This window comes from Pseudorasbora parva, chromosome 21 (genome assembly GCF_024679245.1).
Source record: "Pseudorasbora parva isolate DD20220531a chromosome 21, ASM2467924v1, whole genome shotgun sequence".
Lineage (NCBI taxonomy): Eukaryota > Metazoa > Chordata > Actinopteri > Cypriniformes > Gobionidae > Pseudorasbora > Pseudorasbora parva.
In genome coordinates, this window is record NC_090192.1 from 2,985,761 (window position 1) to 3,002,651 (window position 16,891).

The window sequence follows — 16,891 nt, forward strand, 5'->3', positions numbered from 1 at the left end:
AAACATTCTGCATTTTTACTTTCTCAAAAAAACATCATTTAGTATGTTTTTAAGGCCATTTGAATTATGGGGACATTTGATATGTCCTCATAAACCACATTTATAGTGTAATACCAGTGTAATACCCATGTAGTTATACAAATTTGTGTCCTCATAAACCACATAAACAGGCTCTCACACACACACACACACACACACACACACACACACACACACACACACACACACACACACACACACACACACTGACAAACACTGAAACACTGACAAACACTGACAAACACTGACACACACTGACTGGCGCACAATGACACACACTGACGCACAATGACACACACTGACACACACTAACACACACTGGCGCACACTGACACAATGACGCACACTATTCTATGTGAATATATAGTAAAGTGTGATTTATTCCTGTGATCAAAGCTGAGTTTATCATCATTACTCCAGTCTTCAGAGTCACATGATCCTTCACTAATCATTCTCAGATGAGGATCTGATGATCAACACACATTTATGATTATTATCAGTGTTGAATTCTTTTTTTTCCAGGATTTTTTAATTAATCGAAAGTTCAAAAGAACAGCATTGATCTGAAATATAACGCTTATAAATATAATATAAAGCTTAAATATAGTAATCCTAAATGTGTGTTGATCATCAGATCCTCATGTGAGAATGATTAGTGAAGGATCATGTGACTCTGAAGACTAGAGTAATGATGATAAATTCAGCTTTGATCACAGGAATAAATCACACTTTACTATATATTCACATAGAGAACAGTTATTTTAAATGTGACAACATCTTTACAACTTTTTTGTGTGGTATTTTTAATAATATAAATGCAGCCTTGGTGAGCAGAAGAGACTTCTTTAAAAACATTAAAAAATCTCACCGCTCTCAAACGTTTGACCGGCATACACTGTCTATATTTGTCTTTTGAAAACGATAAGTGATTAAGGATAAGCCAAAGAAGTGCTGCGGGGTGTGTATGTTCTCATCCCGGTGCTCTGTGGATGTCAGGAAAGGTTCCAATCAATATATAAAAAATTTCCAAGGCACTCGGAGGGTGTCGAAAAAGTCAAAAAGCCTTTAATTCATCAGGGCTTATTCTTTTAAAAACAGGTGACAAGTGCACGTGTTGTGTCTTGCAAACCTTTGTCAGGGGGTGAGGATAAATCAATCAACTTTTATTCAAGACACATAGGTCCATAGAGACAACACAATACAAATAATAATAAAAAAAAAAAAAAAAAAAAAAAAATATATATATATATATATATATGTATATATGTATATATATACAAAACATTAAAAATGTTAAAAATGAGCACATCAGGAATCATTTACAGTCATTTATTTCATTAAATGTTTATTAATTTAATAATTTGATAAATCGATTCTTCATTAGTTTCAACACAAATCAGGAGTTACAAAATATTTCCTCATAGCTTTTTTGGGTTAATACCTAAATAAAATGAAAAAATTAAGGGTCATTTTAGGAGGAATTACATTTTCCCAGCACTTTTGAGGTGAGTTCAGTGTACTGCAAAAAAATAAATAAAAAAAAAAAAACATTTCAGAATCACAGAGGCTGTTATTGAATATTGTATTTGTTATAAACTAAAATGAAGCTGACAGCAAACCTGCGGCCGTGACCAAGCTTTACGTCTAAGAGTCAGTGAGGAGGGGGTAAAATAATTATGGATAACGAAAATTTGACTTGAATTATTTACTGTGTAATTGGAAATATCAAAGTTCTCCTCTATTTGCTCGCCTTTCTGAATGACGAGAAAATATCATGTTTATTGTCGCCTGCGGCCCGCCTGAGTGTGTGTGTTTGCACGTCGTCTTCTCTCTGCATCAGTGTTTATAAAGTGCTGGGAATATTCGCTGTTTACTCCCCTATTGTGTTTGTTCGCTGTGAGATTCCTCCTGAGGCTCCCGGCTTGTTATGGGGAGATAGTATTTAAAGGTAAGGATGGAGGCGGAGCCCATCAGGCTGAGCGTTTGCCAAGAAACACAGCAGGCCTGAATACACAGGCATTATCACTCATTCTCTCCGGCTCAGATTCGTACCTTATGGAAGGCATTATTTTATTACATTATTTTCAGCAGCATATGAGCTGCTCATGCTGCGATCATATATATATATATATATATATATATATATATATATATATATATATATATATATATATATATATATGTGCAAATAATAATAAATTAATACATAAATTATAAATAAATAAATAAATAAATAAATAATACACCGATCAGGTACGACTGGTGAAGTGAATAACACTGATGATCTCTTCATCACCTGTTAGTGGGTGGGATATATTAGGCAGCAAGTGAACATTTTGTCCTCAGAGTTGATGAGTTAGAAGCAGGAGAAATGGGCAAGCGTAAGGATTTGAGTGAGTTTGACAAGGGCCAGATTGTGACGGCTAGACGACTGGGTCAGAGCATCTCCAAAACTGCAGCTCTTGTGGGCTGTTCCCGGTCTGCAGTGGTCAGTATCTATCAAAAGTGCTCCAAGAGGAACAGTGGAGAACCGGCCACAGGGTCATGGGCGGCCAAGGCTCATTGATGCACGTGGGGAGCGAAGGCTGGCCCGTGGGGTCCGATCAAACAGACGAGCTACTGGAGCTCAAACTGCTCCAGAAGTTAATGCTGGTTCTGATAGAAAGCTGTCAGAATACACAGAGCAGCTCAGTTTGTTGCGTATGGGGCGGCATAGCCGCTGACCAGTCAGGGTGACCTCTGACCCCTGACCCCGCCGAAAGCACCAACAGTGGCACGTGAGCACCAGAACTGGACCACGGAGCAATGGAAGAAGGTGGCCTGGTCTGAGGAATCAAGTGTTCTTTTACATCACGTGGATGGCCGGGTGTGTGTGTGTGTGTGTGTGTGGCTTACCTGGGGAACACATGGCCCCAGGATGCACTATGGGAAGAAGGCGAGCCGGTGGAGGCAGTGTGATGCTTTGGCCAATGTTCTGCTGGGAAACCTTGGGTCCTCCATCCATGTGGATGTTACTTTGACACGCTCCACCTACCTAAGCATTGCTGAGACCATGTTCAGCCTTTGATGGAAACGGTATTCTGGTGGCTGTGGCTCTTCCAGCAGGATAATGCTCCTGACACAAAGCACAAACGCTTCAGGAATGGTTTGAGGAGCACAACGACCAGTTTGAGGCGTCGACTCAGCCTCCAGATTCCCCAGATCTCAATCCAATCGAGCATCTGTGGGATGAGCTGAACAAACAAGTCCGATCCATGGAGGTCCCACCTCGCAATTTACAGGACTTAAGGGATCTGCTGCTAACATCTTGGTGCCAGATACCACAGCACACCTTCAGGGTTCTAGAGGAGTCCATGCCTCGATGAGTAGTCAGATAGGATATTCATAATGGCATGCCTGATCGGTAGGTTTATATTTATATATAAACCTAAAGTCCAATTGCTTCATGAAAAGACGTCCTACTACAAATAAACCAAGACATGGCTCTCCTTTTCCATTCTCAAAATACTTGAGATGATTGCTTAGATGGTTTAATATGCTGCATAGTAATTGTATAATCTCAATTAAGTCTCGAGTGTATCACAGATCTTAAGAGCTGACACTTTCACCTGCTTATTTTGTTTATTGATGTACTCTAATTCCCCGTCTCTGAATGTGTGCTTGACATTTCACAGCTAATATCTAATTGACATGCTTTCAAATGCCCCAAACAAAACTCTAGTTTCTTTCAACACTTTGCCACTAACATGGAAAGGCATTATTGCAAAACGCTCCTTTACATACAAATCACTGCAGTTTCCATCTGCACCAACGACTTTTATGTCTTTTCACACAGATTATGATTGCAGGAGCAGATTATTGATTAATAGAGGCTCCTCCTCGCACAATATTATGACCTCAAAACACTTTTCCCATAGTGCATGATTTGTAAACGAACACATTTTGACGTTTGCATCAAATAATCAGTTCTGTAAACTTGCTCGGCAGCTCAGCTGGTACAGCACTGCTCTTGGGTACGAGTCTCCTGAAACACCAGTCACCAAAGAGCTCAAACACTAAAATGACATGGTTGCTTCAGCAAATGTGTTTTATCCTAAACGTTCTCACTCTCAACTTGTCACATATTTACTCTTGGTCAGGACGTTTTGCCGTCACTTTTTTTTACTGCGCACAGGGACTCCTTTAGCGTCATGTTTCGACAGTGATGCTCCACTGATTTCAATGAGAAACCTTTGGCATACACAGAGGCGTTGGGCATGGGAATGTTATCCCCATGATTAAATTATATATTCAATTACGATTTTGCTATTATGACATGTTGGAGTGTGATTTTAAATTTAATCAGCCAGCATAACATTACTTTTATTTACTTTTATTTTGTATATATGCTCTTTAGACACATTAGAACATATAACCCAACGTCTTTGGTTCACTTCAGTTTTAAGGATAAAATACTCAGCAATGAATGATGCTGACATTCATTTTTCACATGGTTTATGTTCGAGCATATTAAAAGCACTTTATAGACTTGATTTTCACCTCAGGTGGCCAGGTTTAGTGTCGGTGCTGTGCTATTGTCAAACCTTTTAGCGTCACTCACCGGACATTTCACTTCCAAACTGACGTGATACTTAAAACAGCCGATGAAAAAAGAAAAAAAAAACATTGCCAGATTGACATTAATCTGTTTCAGATAAAACTCAATGTGCTTTTAGGGCCACTCACTGGACATTTCACTTCATCATTTATATTATTATACTTTTATTCATCTTCAAAAATTCTAATGCTAAAAGACTGCAGTTTTCTGAAAAACTCCTACGATTTCAAAGGAACATTTGGTTTTGTAAGCCATCTGAACAATTGAGAAATATACACTCTAAAAAATGCTGGGTTAAAAACAACCCAAGTTGGGTTGAAAATGCACCAACCCAACAATTGGGTTGTTTTAACCCAATGGTTGAGTTGTTTTAACCCAATGGTTGAGTTGTTTTAACCCAATGGTTGAGTTGTTTTAACCCAGTGGTTGAGTTGTTTTAACCCAATGGTTGAGTTGTTTTAACCCAGTGGTTGAGTTGTTTTAACCCAATGGTTGAGTTGTTTTAACCCAGTGGTTGAGTTGTTTTAACCCAATGGTTGAGTTGTTTTAACCCAATGGTTGAGTTGTTTTAACCCAGTGGTTGGGTTAAATGTTGCTTAAGACAACCCAATTGCTGGGTAAGAACAACTCAACCATTGGGTTAAAACAACCCAATTGTTGGGTTGGTGCATTTTCAACCCAACTTGGGTTGTTTTTAACCCAGCATTTTTTAGAGTGTATAGACATGCCCACAGAGTAAAACCAGCTGGGTTATTACAGTTGGAGAAGTGTTTGTTGGAGTCAATCTCACAGTGAATGGCTTTCATGGTCAGTTGCATTAAGATGTCAAAGATGAGCTTGTTTGCTTTAATGGAGCTTTGCTAATGTCTTCCACTTTCTAATACACAATGATTCACCCGTCGTCTTCATATTTGCATTTTAACAGTGTCGTCCTTTTACTGTGGTTAAGTTGAACACATTTGAGTCGTGAACAGGCTTTTAGTGCATAAAGGAAAATTCTGAACTTTTAATTCTGCCACTGAAATTACTGATGATATTTGCCAATGAGGTTGATCGTGGTTTGTAGAAGACTCTAATGTTTAGTAATTGTCTCTTGTGGTTTTGATTAAATCAGGAGGATCGTGGTATATCCGATCTTGGGTAATCAGTTCATGCAATTATCGAGGTATTTTGATTGTCTTATCATAAGCACCTGATGATGAGAGACGAGAGAACTCCCAACGCTGATGACTATTATCAGATCTTAAAAGTAACGGTGCCATGGTATGCATGTGTGTGTGTGTGTGTGTGTGCATGTCTTAGTCCATCTTAAAAATAGAATTGAAATCCATCATCAAACAGCTCTAGAAGTGTTTTTCAGAGAGTTGAAGGTCAGGGCTTTGTGTGTGTCAGTGTTTTAGTTTGTGTCGACTTGCGGTGTTTGTACTGCAGTCAATGACACGAGACACCGGACGCAACGCGATAAATCGACAAGCGATAAAAACCTGTGCCCCGTACACACTCACAGCTGGAGGTTAACTGGTTCTCGCTGGGCTGTGTAACTGGGCAAAACATCATAGTATTGTTCTGCTTGATGAGAAATGCTGTTAGAAATGAACATTATATGCAGAGGAAATCGTTTGTAGATAAATGTGTGCTGTGCATGATCCATTGTCCATATGCATACACTTGAAGTAACCACATCACTGGACGTTGATTGTTTTGAATTTTTAATCACTTTTTTTTTCAAGTTTAGTTTTTTCATTATTTCCCAAGTGAAAAATAAATATACCAACATGTATTTGAAATACATTTATTTTATGCTGAGTAATACCTTCACATATTTATTTACTGAATATAAATACACTGCAATTGTACTTTGATATACTGATCAAGTCTGCTGAACTGGAACAACTACAGTAATGTTGTAATTAATGCACTTTAGTAATACAGAAATAGTGCTGAGGTCCAAACAAAGTATATTTGATTGTGCTACAAATAAACTATTGCAAATATACTTCAAATATCTTGCATTTAAAGACTGATCATATCCTTACTAATAGAGATATTAAAACACATTTTATGCTTCATATTAAGAAATGTGCAATAAAGAAGTACTCTAAATTGTATTAGTCTCAAACGATATGTCAATAAATAAGTAAATGGATTAGATGTATACCTAGTATGAAATAAATATATAGTTTGTAGTTTGTAGTTTATTTCAGGTCATTTAACATTTAATATTTTTTTGTAGTTTGTGTTATTGCTGTGTAGTGACATTTTCATGTTTAATTCGGGCAGATTGTAAATGTTTCAAGCTTATTATATTCTATTGATCCGGGCCAAAAAATTAATTAATACATTCAGTTCTGGTTTGTTTAGCGTTCGCACTGTCATTTTTAACACCAAACCTAAAGATATAAAAACAAATGGCTCTATTGACATATAATTGGGACAAATGATGGCATTTTTACCAGCTGAGAATCTCAAAGAGCTTATGAAAGGAGGCAAAACAGCACCAGGAATTCCTCTGTTACACACAAACGCTGACAATAATTGGCAATATCATGACTATGTTGATTGTGTCCTTTTTAGGGTTGCATATTTAGGTTGCATCTTGCATCACATACTGTTTTTGGCTTGTTTAGAAGTCTTTGGTCTGTGTTTCATTCATATTTCAGTCGTCGACCCAACCAGGGTACCAATCTTCTCATCTGTTTGTTTGGTGTGTGTCAGGGTTCAGACGGCAGCGCTCACACTTATTTAAATGAAGCACACTAACAGAGCAATCACACCAGAGTTTGTTTGAATCTAACCAAACATGCCAAGTGTGAACGCACTCAGTCATGAAATGCATTTCTGTTTAATTTAATACTACACAAAAATAATAAAACATTAAAGGTGAACTATGTAGTATTTTTGCAGTAAAATATCCAAAAACCACTAGGCCAGTGTTATATATTTTGTTCAGTTGAGGACCTACAATATCCCAGATGTTTCCAACTATTTGTAAATTGTGAGAAAATTGCTATTTTAACTAAGGGCAGGGACGTTGCAGCATTGCATTTGAGAGAGTCGCCTGTCAATTGCGTCATATCTGCGTTACCCTCGGTTTCGGCTTTTATTTGGCAGGAGCTCTTTACTCTTAGCAGTGTGAACAACTGAACGCACGGAGTAACGTCATAACATCGTTTTGAACACACTTAAATGTATCCAATATGATAAACAGAGCTACATTACCTCAAAATCATAACCGGAAGAGCGGATCAGTGCAGGCGCCCGGCAAATGAGTCCCGTCCCGTCATAATAAAAGTCCCGGTATTCGCGAGGCGGGTATTTGTTTAACAATCGCTCCAGCAGCTGTGCTCAGGTCCATAACACTCGGTCCTGCTCTGCTTTACACTACAGTAACGTTAATAACCGCATGCATGAACGTGATTTCTGCCCGAGTCCTATTTTTCACCGGCTGTGATGAGAAGACCACATCTCCCAAGATGCTGCGCTCACACTTTGCGTCATCAAACTACGCATTTGTTTTGCATAGGCGCCCTCCAGTGGATAAAAGCTGCATAGTGCACCTTTAAATGGATAATACTAATAATAATAACTCATCTTCCTGAAAATCACCAACTCTCATTGAAAACAAATGACTTAAAGTATTCAGTGTGATCACACATTCGGAAACAAAGACCTAAAAGCCTGAAGGGCAGCATGTTCTAGAATGATCGCAACTCTAATGAATACAGATCTCAATGTAATTTTCATAATGGCATGTGGAACGTTTCTCGTTTTTTCAATGCCTGATCACATAAGAGCAGACAAGGTGAGATGAGGTTAAAAGCAGTGTGTGCGGTTTACTTTCGTGAGTCACCTCTGTCCTCTGTTAACAGAAAGATGCTGGATTATGCAGAGAATATGCTGGTGGCGTGATCCCATGAATATGCACGCTTGACACATGATGAATTATACAGAATGAATGTAAACATGGGTATGACTGGGACCGATGGCCTTGTGTTTCTATGGTAGCTAAAGATCCACAGACTCACTGTGTTTGGAAGACTGCAGTTTGGGCCTGATGATATATATCTCTAAAACTATATAGGCTAATAAATATAATTTATATATACATTTAAAGGGGTCATGATCTTTTGACAATTTAGAGGTCATCACATTATAAGAATAACCTATAAGTTTCAGAACTGAAAACTTCATTGTTAGTCCAAAAACAGCTTTTATTGTAACTAAACCCAGAGAACGACTCGTTGTGGAATGAGCCTATAATAGATGGAGAAAGGCCACCTCTGCAGAAGAAGATCAACGCTCACTTCATCATCACAGCTTTGGCCCCGCCCACTTCATCATCACAGCTTTGGCCTCGCCCAATTCATCATCACATCACCACTGCAATGGGTGTTTACTCTGAAGTCTCACAGCAGCCAATCACAGCAGTGGGCGTTTACACTGAAGTCTCAAAGCAGACACGCCCCTTCAAACAGAGCGTTTAAATCAGAGGCTACAATCAGGGTAGGAAAAATGCATTTTATTTCTAAATTATGACAATATTTGATGTAAAAATCATACTAGCATTAAAAGTGCACCACAGGAAACATTATAAAACATTGCAGTTCATGACCCATTTAAATATATGTTCTTTGTTATGTGGCTATTATATGTATAAAAATTAAATTATGTAGTGATAGCAAATGAAGTGACAGAGATGGATGGGGCTTTCATATGTTAGATATATAGATATGTGCATGAGCTTCTCTATACTCCATCAAACACATCTGTGATGACATTTGTGAGATAAAATATGGATGCGAGTTATTTTAACAAGATCTTTCTCTTTCTCTGGCTGGTCTCGCAGTAGGACTGACGGCTGAGAAGCGGTCAGTGTGTGTCCGTTTGTGAACATGACATGACCTGTAATGGCTGCCTTTGAATGATTGGACAAAAGATCAGAAAGCTCATAACAGATGTAAAATGTTCACATTGGCAAACCTGTGTTCGAGTGCTCTGCCTGTGGGGTATTACGTTAATTCCAACCTGCGCTCATAAGCGCTGCACCTGTTTCTGATTTCAACAATCCTCCAGGCATATGATGGAGGAGTAATGGGAAAAGATAAGGAAGGACTGTGCGGATGAAGAAGTCCATGCGATTAGATGGAAGTGGATTGTCCTTTGTGACATGGGTTAAAATGCAACAGTGCCACTGGGTGTCAAATCTGACCAGTAGAGGGTGCTAAAGCCTTCTGCTTTTTCCAGGTTAAACTTCCATACAGTGGATGTTTCTGTAACTGTATTGTATTTGGTAGGATCGATGTATTATATCAGTAAACTCCCATCAAGCAAGCTCATATTATTCTGTCCAACACAAAAGATAATGTGCAGAATGTTCAAACTGAACTTTTCCATGGAGACAGTGGCAAAAAAGTATACAGATAACAGTAAATATGATGTGCTATATGCACTATATTGCATGTCTTTTTAAGCCATTAAATGTTTTTTTTTATTATTATTTTTTTACCCCTTTACATACAAAGATCGCCAACAGCCATTGTTGTTCAACATCCACTGCACGTTAAAACACTCTTACTTGATCTTCTGGACAAACTGCCTCTCATTTGAAAGATTTAAGACTTCAGCTTCAGTATTTGACCACTGTTATATGATAACTAGGTTGCATCGACAATAATTTCTTGATTTAAATCAAGAGTGCAATATTTTATATTTTGAATAGAATAAAAACGCGTATATACACTATTTTGCCAAAAGTTTTGGGTTGTCTGCCTTTACATGCACATGAAATTTAATGACATCCCATTTGTTGAGAGATCAGGAACTGGCTTTTACAATTTTTTCAGGTCAACTTATGACATTTGCATAGTTTTTACATTCAAAAACATCATAATGAATAAGTAAAAGGCTGTTTTCTACCCTGGTTTTGAGGCTCTCTCCTGCAGCGTTTGGTTTTTATGGGCGTGCCGCACCGAAGACTTGGAAGTAAACGCCCACGGCTAGGATTGGATAAGCTTTTCATATTATAATGAGCTTCGGCTCCCTGTGAGTACACGTGATGAATTGTTTTAAAAACTTGTGGGAAAACGGCAACCGGAATGATTCGCCCACAGGGCTCGCAAAATGCCTTAATGCAAAAATGTCACACGCACGCACAAGCCTCACTGCAGTGTCAGACAAATCAGCATGATCAAAACTTTCACGGTTGTATTTTTCCTTCAAATATCAAGTCAAAGGGTGAACAATGCACTTCAAGAAAGGAAAGTTATTTTACTACTGAAGATAGTCCATATCAGACAGGTGATATGTTTTGGTAGCCCATCTTGAAAATGCATAGCCCTGGGACGAGCCCTGTCCCATACATGTCAGAGTCTGATTACAAATCGCAAAGAACCAGCAACACCTCAAATAAAGGATTCTCCAGCCTGTGACAGCGTGCTAACGTATGTTCAGTTAGACAAGTACACGCAACCAATAGATATCAAATAGAACTGGAACTAAGGGGCCAAGCCCAACCCCTAAAAAAAAAAAAACACCCCATAATCCTCCCTCCACCAAACTTTACACTCGGCACAATGTAGTCAGGCAAGTCCCGTTCTCCTGGCAACTGCCAAACCCAGACTCGTCCATGGGATTGTAAGACTGAAGCGTGATTGGTCGCTCAGAGAACACGTCTCACTGCTCTAGAGTCCAGTGGCGGCTGCTTTACTCCACTTCATCCCACGCTTTGCATTGCCCTTGGTGATGTAAGGCTTGGATGAGCTGCTCGGCCATGGAAACCCATTCCACAAAGCTCAATCATGGTCTGTATTAATTGACTGAGGTCTGTAGCTATTGACTCTGCAGAAAGTTGGTAACTTCTGCGCACTGTGACCCTCAGCATGCGCTGTCCCTGCTAGGTGCTTTTACTTGGCCTATCACTTTGTGGCGGAGTTGCTGTTGTTCCCAATCGCTTCCACTTTATAATCCCACTAACAGTTGAGCGTGGAATATTTAGTAGTGAGGAAATGTCAGGAATGGACTTATTGCACAGGTGTCAGCCTATCACGGCCCCACGCTTGAGTTCACTGAGCTCCTGAGAGCGACCCATTCTTACACTAATGTGTGTAGAAGCGTCTGCAGGCCGAGAGCTGGAGTTATACACCTGTGGCCATGAAGTGATTGAACACCTGAACTCAGGGATTTGGTGGGGCGTCCCAATACTTTTGGCAATATAGTGTGTATTTAGATAGAAAACAGCTATCTTGCATTGTAATAATATTTCACGTTATTAGATTTTACTGTATCAAAAACAGCCTTGGTAAGTAAAAGATACTTATTTTATTTTCTTTCTTTTAAAAATAAAAATAAAGTTAATAGTGTTTATTTGTTGTTGTTGTTTCAAACCACTCATGCTCTGACAATTTTTTTGTCATTTTAATTATATACCTCCGTTGTCATGAAATATTCAAGACCAGAAAGTTCTCTTATTAGTTATGAAGTTATAAAATTGTCACATACTCGACTTTCTCTTCACGCCATATATTGTGCAAGTGTAATTTCTTTCGAAAATGACTTATGACTGATTGCTGAAGACAGGTTTGAGCCTGGTGCCAAGCGAAGCATATGAAAATAAACAAGTGATATGGGATGTTGCTGCTGAACAGAAATTTGCATATTGTCAAGAAAACCAGCAAACAAGCAGTAATCAGAAAAACCGGACACCCGTGGAGAGAGTCTGAGCGACACAAATAGTAGCCTGCTCTGGCACGCTGTCTGACCTTTAAATAATAATATGTTGAGTTGAAGATATTTTTTTGATTTTTGATGATGTTTAAATGATGTTTGTTACTGACAGAGATGGCAAAGTGTTTTTTTTTTGCCTGAGTTCAATTCTGCTGTCTAGAATCCATAAAACAAGTTAATATTAGTGCTGCTTGCTAAGGCGAGCTGCGAACATGAATGATATCTCAATTTGCACGGCTTGTGAAGGACTGTGCTATTGCTTTTCTAAGCCAATTTAGCGTGACAGACGATAAAACACAGAAAGTACAGAGTCACAGGGTTCAAAGATTCACGGGTGGACTAGCAAGAAACCACCCAGAACACCTTAACAACTGCTCTGCAATCAGACACAACACAGCCGAGCATCACTGTGAAAGGTTTGCATGAGCAAACGCCTAAACTTATTTTTAGAGATATTCTGGTGCCAACCCGAACCTTTACAGCAAATCATCGTAAATTGGGCTCTTTCATCTCAGCCTCACTGAAGTCTGCAATTACTGAGCCGTCAGCGTTAATATCTGCTCTATCACTCACGCTTTACACTCCAGATCACAGGGCGTCTATCTATCTATCTATCTATCTATCTATCTATCTATCTATCTATCTATCTATCTATCTATCTATCTATCTATCTATCTATCTATCTATCTATCTATCTATCTATCTATCTATCTATCTATCTATCTATCTATCTATCTATCTATCTATCTATCTATCTATCTATGTCCGTCCGTCCGTCCGTCCGTCCGTCCGTCCGTCCGTCCTTCTATTCTATTTTCCATTCGGTCTCTCTGTCTATTGTTTTTCCTTCCTTCCTTCCTTCCTTCCTTCCTTCCTTCCTTCCTTCCTTCCTTCCTTCCTTCCTTCCTTCCTTCCTTCCTTCCTTCCTTCCTTCCTTCCTTCCTTCCTTCCTTCCTTCCTTCCTTCCTTCCTTCCTTCCTTCCTTCCTTCCTTCCATCCATCCATCCATCCATCCATCCATCCATCCATCCATCCATCCATCCATCCATCCATCCATCCATCCATCCATCCATCCATCCATCCATCCATCCATCCATCCATCCATCCATCCATCCATCCATCCATCCATCCACTGGATGGATCCATCCATCCATCCAGTGCAACATTTGAGCTCCTATAGCATGGACATGTCCGTGAATAACGCTGATGTAGAAGCACATTACTCTGGTCGTAAGCCTAAACCTGTCACTCAAATATGATTGGTTGATTGTAATGACGTTCCAGGATGGACAAAGATGTTGTTCCAGGAACATCTTGTACTCTGTGAAATCAGGTTCACCGTAGTGTGACAGTATTCAGCCTTCACATGTTGTCCATCACGCATAATTTATTCATAAGTGATCCGTCAGTCACCTATCAGAAATGATATTTTATATTCCACATGCGAACTCACCTGAGCTCTCATCTAAAAACTCCTTCCGTCTTTCCGAACCGAATACTGTATACGCTCCGATCACACATGATGGATGTGCTCCTCATGACTTTTATGCCCAAGTAATCTGCATTCATTATATTCTTTCATGTGTGGTTCGGAGAAATTTAAACTATATTACCGACATGTTCTTCCTTTCATTTTTGTGAGGACGATTCAGGGTCATTCTCTTCTATTTGCTAATTCTCACCGCATGCATACATTAATGGCGTACCCAAAGTGACGGGTAATTGGTGGTGTGAGTTTCAGATGCACTCTGGATACACTTTTTTTCAGAGCGTCTAAAGGAAAGAAATGATTTGACGCTTGCCATTTGAATATGGTTAAAAACTACAGTGTGAGATAAAAACTCAGTTTTTTTTGCCTTTTTTCTAGTTTAAATATAAAGATTCTTACATTACGAAACATTTACTAGACAAGTACAAATTATTGTCTTGTTTTGGGGAAAAACCCCTCAAAATGAAGAGAGTTTTTGCTTAAAATAAGATAAATAATCTGCCAATGGGGTAAGATAAATAATGTTGTTTTAAGATTATTTTACTGACCCCATTGGCAGATTATTTATCTTATTTTAAGCAAAAACTCTCTTCATTTTGAGTTTTTTTTCTCTCCCCAAAACAAGACAATAACTTTTCCTTGTCTAGTAAATACTTCTTGTTTTAAGAATTTTTAGATGTTTGGAGAAACAAGACAAAAATACTAAGTAAGAAAAGCAGTTTTTCTTTGCAGTGAGCTCGGCTTTAAAAAGAGTCGTTCTGCTGCTGATTACTTGCATCTTGAAATGTGTGTTCTCCAAAAAATGATGATGTGTGACGTGCCTTTTCTGGTTCTCTTTTAGATAAAGCAGAGAATGGAGAGGTGTACCAAAGACGTAGGGGTCCCAACACCGGCCATACAGAGGAACAGGAAGTGAGTACCAAACCACAGGAGCCGACGAGCCAATCAGGAAGCAGCTGGCGGCGAGTGGTTCTGTTGATCCTGGCCATCACCATACACAACATTCCCGGTGAGCGTCTCCTCTTCACTTCCACATGTCCCTTTCTATATCAAGTCTCTAAAGCAATAACGAATCATGTCTCTTTTGTCATGATTGAAATCTTTATTTATTTCATTTTTTTGGTGTGCTGTTATGCAATTATTCATGAGCCTCTGTGGCCTAATCCTATGAGAAGGCACTGTCTTATAATTATTCATATCTGCATGTGACCTTTTCCTATGGCAGGCGCTTGAGCGGTGATTTGATACCGTACTGAAACATGAGCACCATATGTTCCTTGGCACGGCGCAAAAATACAGGTGTTTCCTCACAATGCTGACAAAGCAACATAAATTAAAATATTTTAAAGTGTATAATTGCTATTGCATTTCAAATAATATTTGATATTTTTACTATATATATTAAGCATTTTAAAGTATTGCTCTTATTAATATGGGCTATATGAAATTGAAATCTGCATTTCTGAATGGTCTACAGTTTGTTATATCTGTGTATATATATATATATATATATATATATATATATATATATATATATATATATATATATATATATATATATATATATATATATATATATATATATATATGTGTGTGTGTGCGTGTGCGTGTGCGTGTGTGGTATTTTTATTACTATATATTTTTTAGCATTTTAAATTATTGCAGTTGTTCATTTTGGAATAATATCTTATAAAGTAGTATGTATTTTTATTATATATATATATATATATATATATATATATATATATATATATATATATATATATATATATATATATATATATGTGTGTGTGTCTGTGCGTGCGTGCGTGCGTGCGTGCGTGCGTGCGTGCGTGCGTGCGTGTGTATATCTGAGTGAAACGCATCTAAAACAAGAACAAATGTTGGGGCGGGGCTTGATTTTGTCTGTGGGGAATTGATTGGATGGTTGTGGTCTGCTATTGGTGGATCTCATGTGAGTGACAGATTGCTCCGCCCTCGTCATCAGAGAAGAGATGAGATGTTGCTGTTATTCAGATTCAAGATTACCAGGAACAGGAATTTAAAACTAAAATGATCTGCATGGAGAAATCATTTATAATATTAATTTAAAAAAGCAATCAGAATGATCAGTTTTGATTTCATGGTGACTTTAATATTGGCTGAATCAAAATGAAATCTGCATTCAGAAATGGAACGTCAATGAAAATGAACAAGTCTATCAAAGTGACGGATAATGATTATTTCTAGTCTCTGTTTCCCTCTCTTTGCTCAAACTGTGCAGGTTTAATGACACATTTTCTGCTCCAGTGATTTTCATCTTCTCTTTCTCCTGTGCATTTGCACCACGCTGCCTTTATTTTCCTCTTTATCACCAGCGCTCTCAGCAGCACTTGATCACCCCTCGGATGCATTTGTTAATCATTCCAGCGGCGATCTCTGAGCGATGAGCAGAATGAGCAAGGTGACTATAGATGGCTGGTCTGAGCGCCAGCGGACTCTGACGGCAGTGTGTGTGTGTGTGTTCATACTGTGACGGCAGCTGTCCTCAATGTCCCATCTCACAGCCTGAAATCAGGCACATTCTCCCAGACGTCTCGACTGCCGATGCACGACCTACACAAACACCACCAGCTGTGATTTCAAGAGTGTTTTGAGTGAATCTGTGTGAGACATCAGATGTGTTCCTCACCTAATTACTCAGTGACTCATAGCTTGTTCTTTCCAGCCTCAATTTGCTTTTTAAAGCTTTTCAACAGACTCTTCAATAAATGGACATATTGTCAGCAGGACAAGCATCCTTCAGAATGAATCCTCAGAATGAGACGGGATCAATAGAGCGCTGTGCTTTAGAGAAAGGTCCGAGGTCACTAAGAGCATTAACTGATAATTAGACTTGATAGTTCATTCATTGACAGCTGCACCAGACTGATAGATTGAGTCACAATCATTACATCAAAATAAACACACTCTATTGCCATGATTTGAGGCAGATAAAGGGACTAGTTAACATTGTGCAGATTTATTTTGATCCTGTAGCTGTTGGAGATAGTTTTTTTTATTAG

At 38.6% G+C, this 16,891-nt stretch overlaps 1 protein-coding gene across 2 annotated transcripts in view; it reads left to right on the plus strand.

The window, feature by feature from the left end:
• LOC137055795 (zinc transporter ZIP11-like) overlaps window positions 1-16,891 on the plus strand; it is a 181,758-nt gene that overhangs the window by 107,256 nt on the left and 57,611 nt on the right. For both annotated transcript variants that reach the window (XM_067429700.1, XM_067429699.1), the window contains exon 7: window positions 14,689-14,856. In XM_067429700.1, the coding sequence (XP_067285801.1) occupies window positions 14,689-14,856 (168 nt within the window). The remainder of the gene's footprint in view (window positions 1-14,688; window positions 14,857-16,891) is intronic.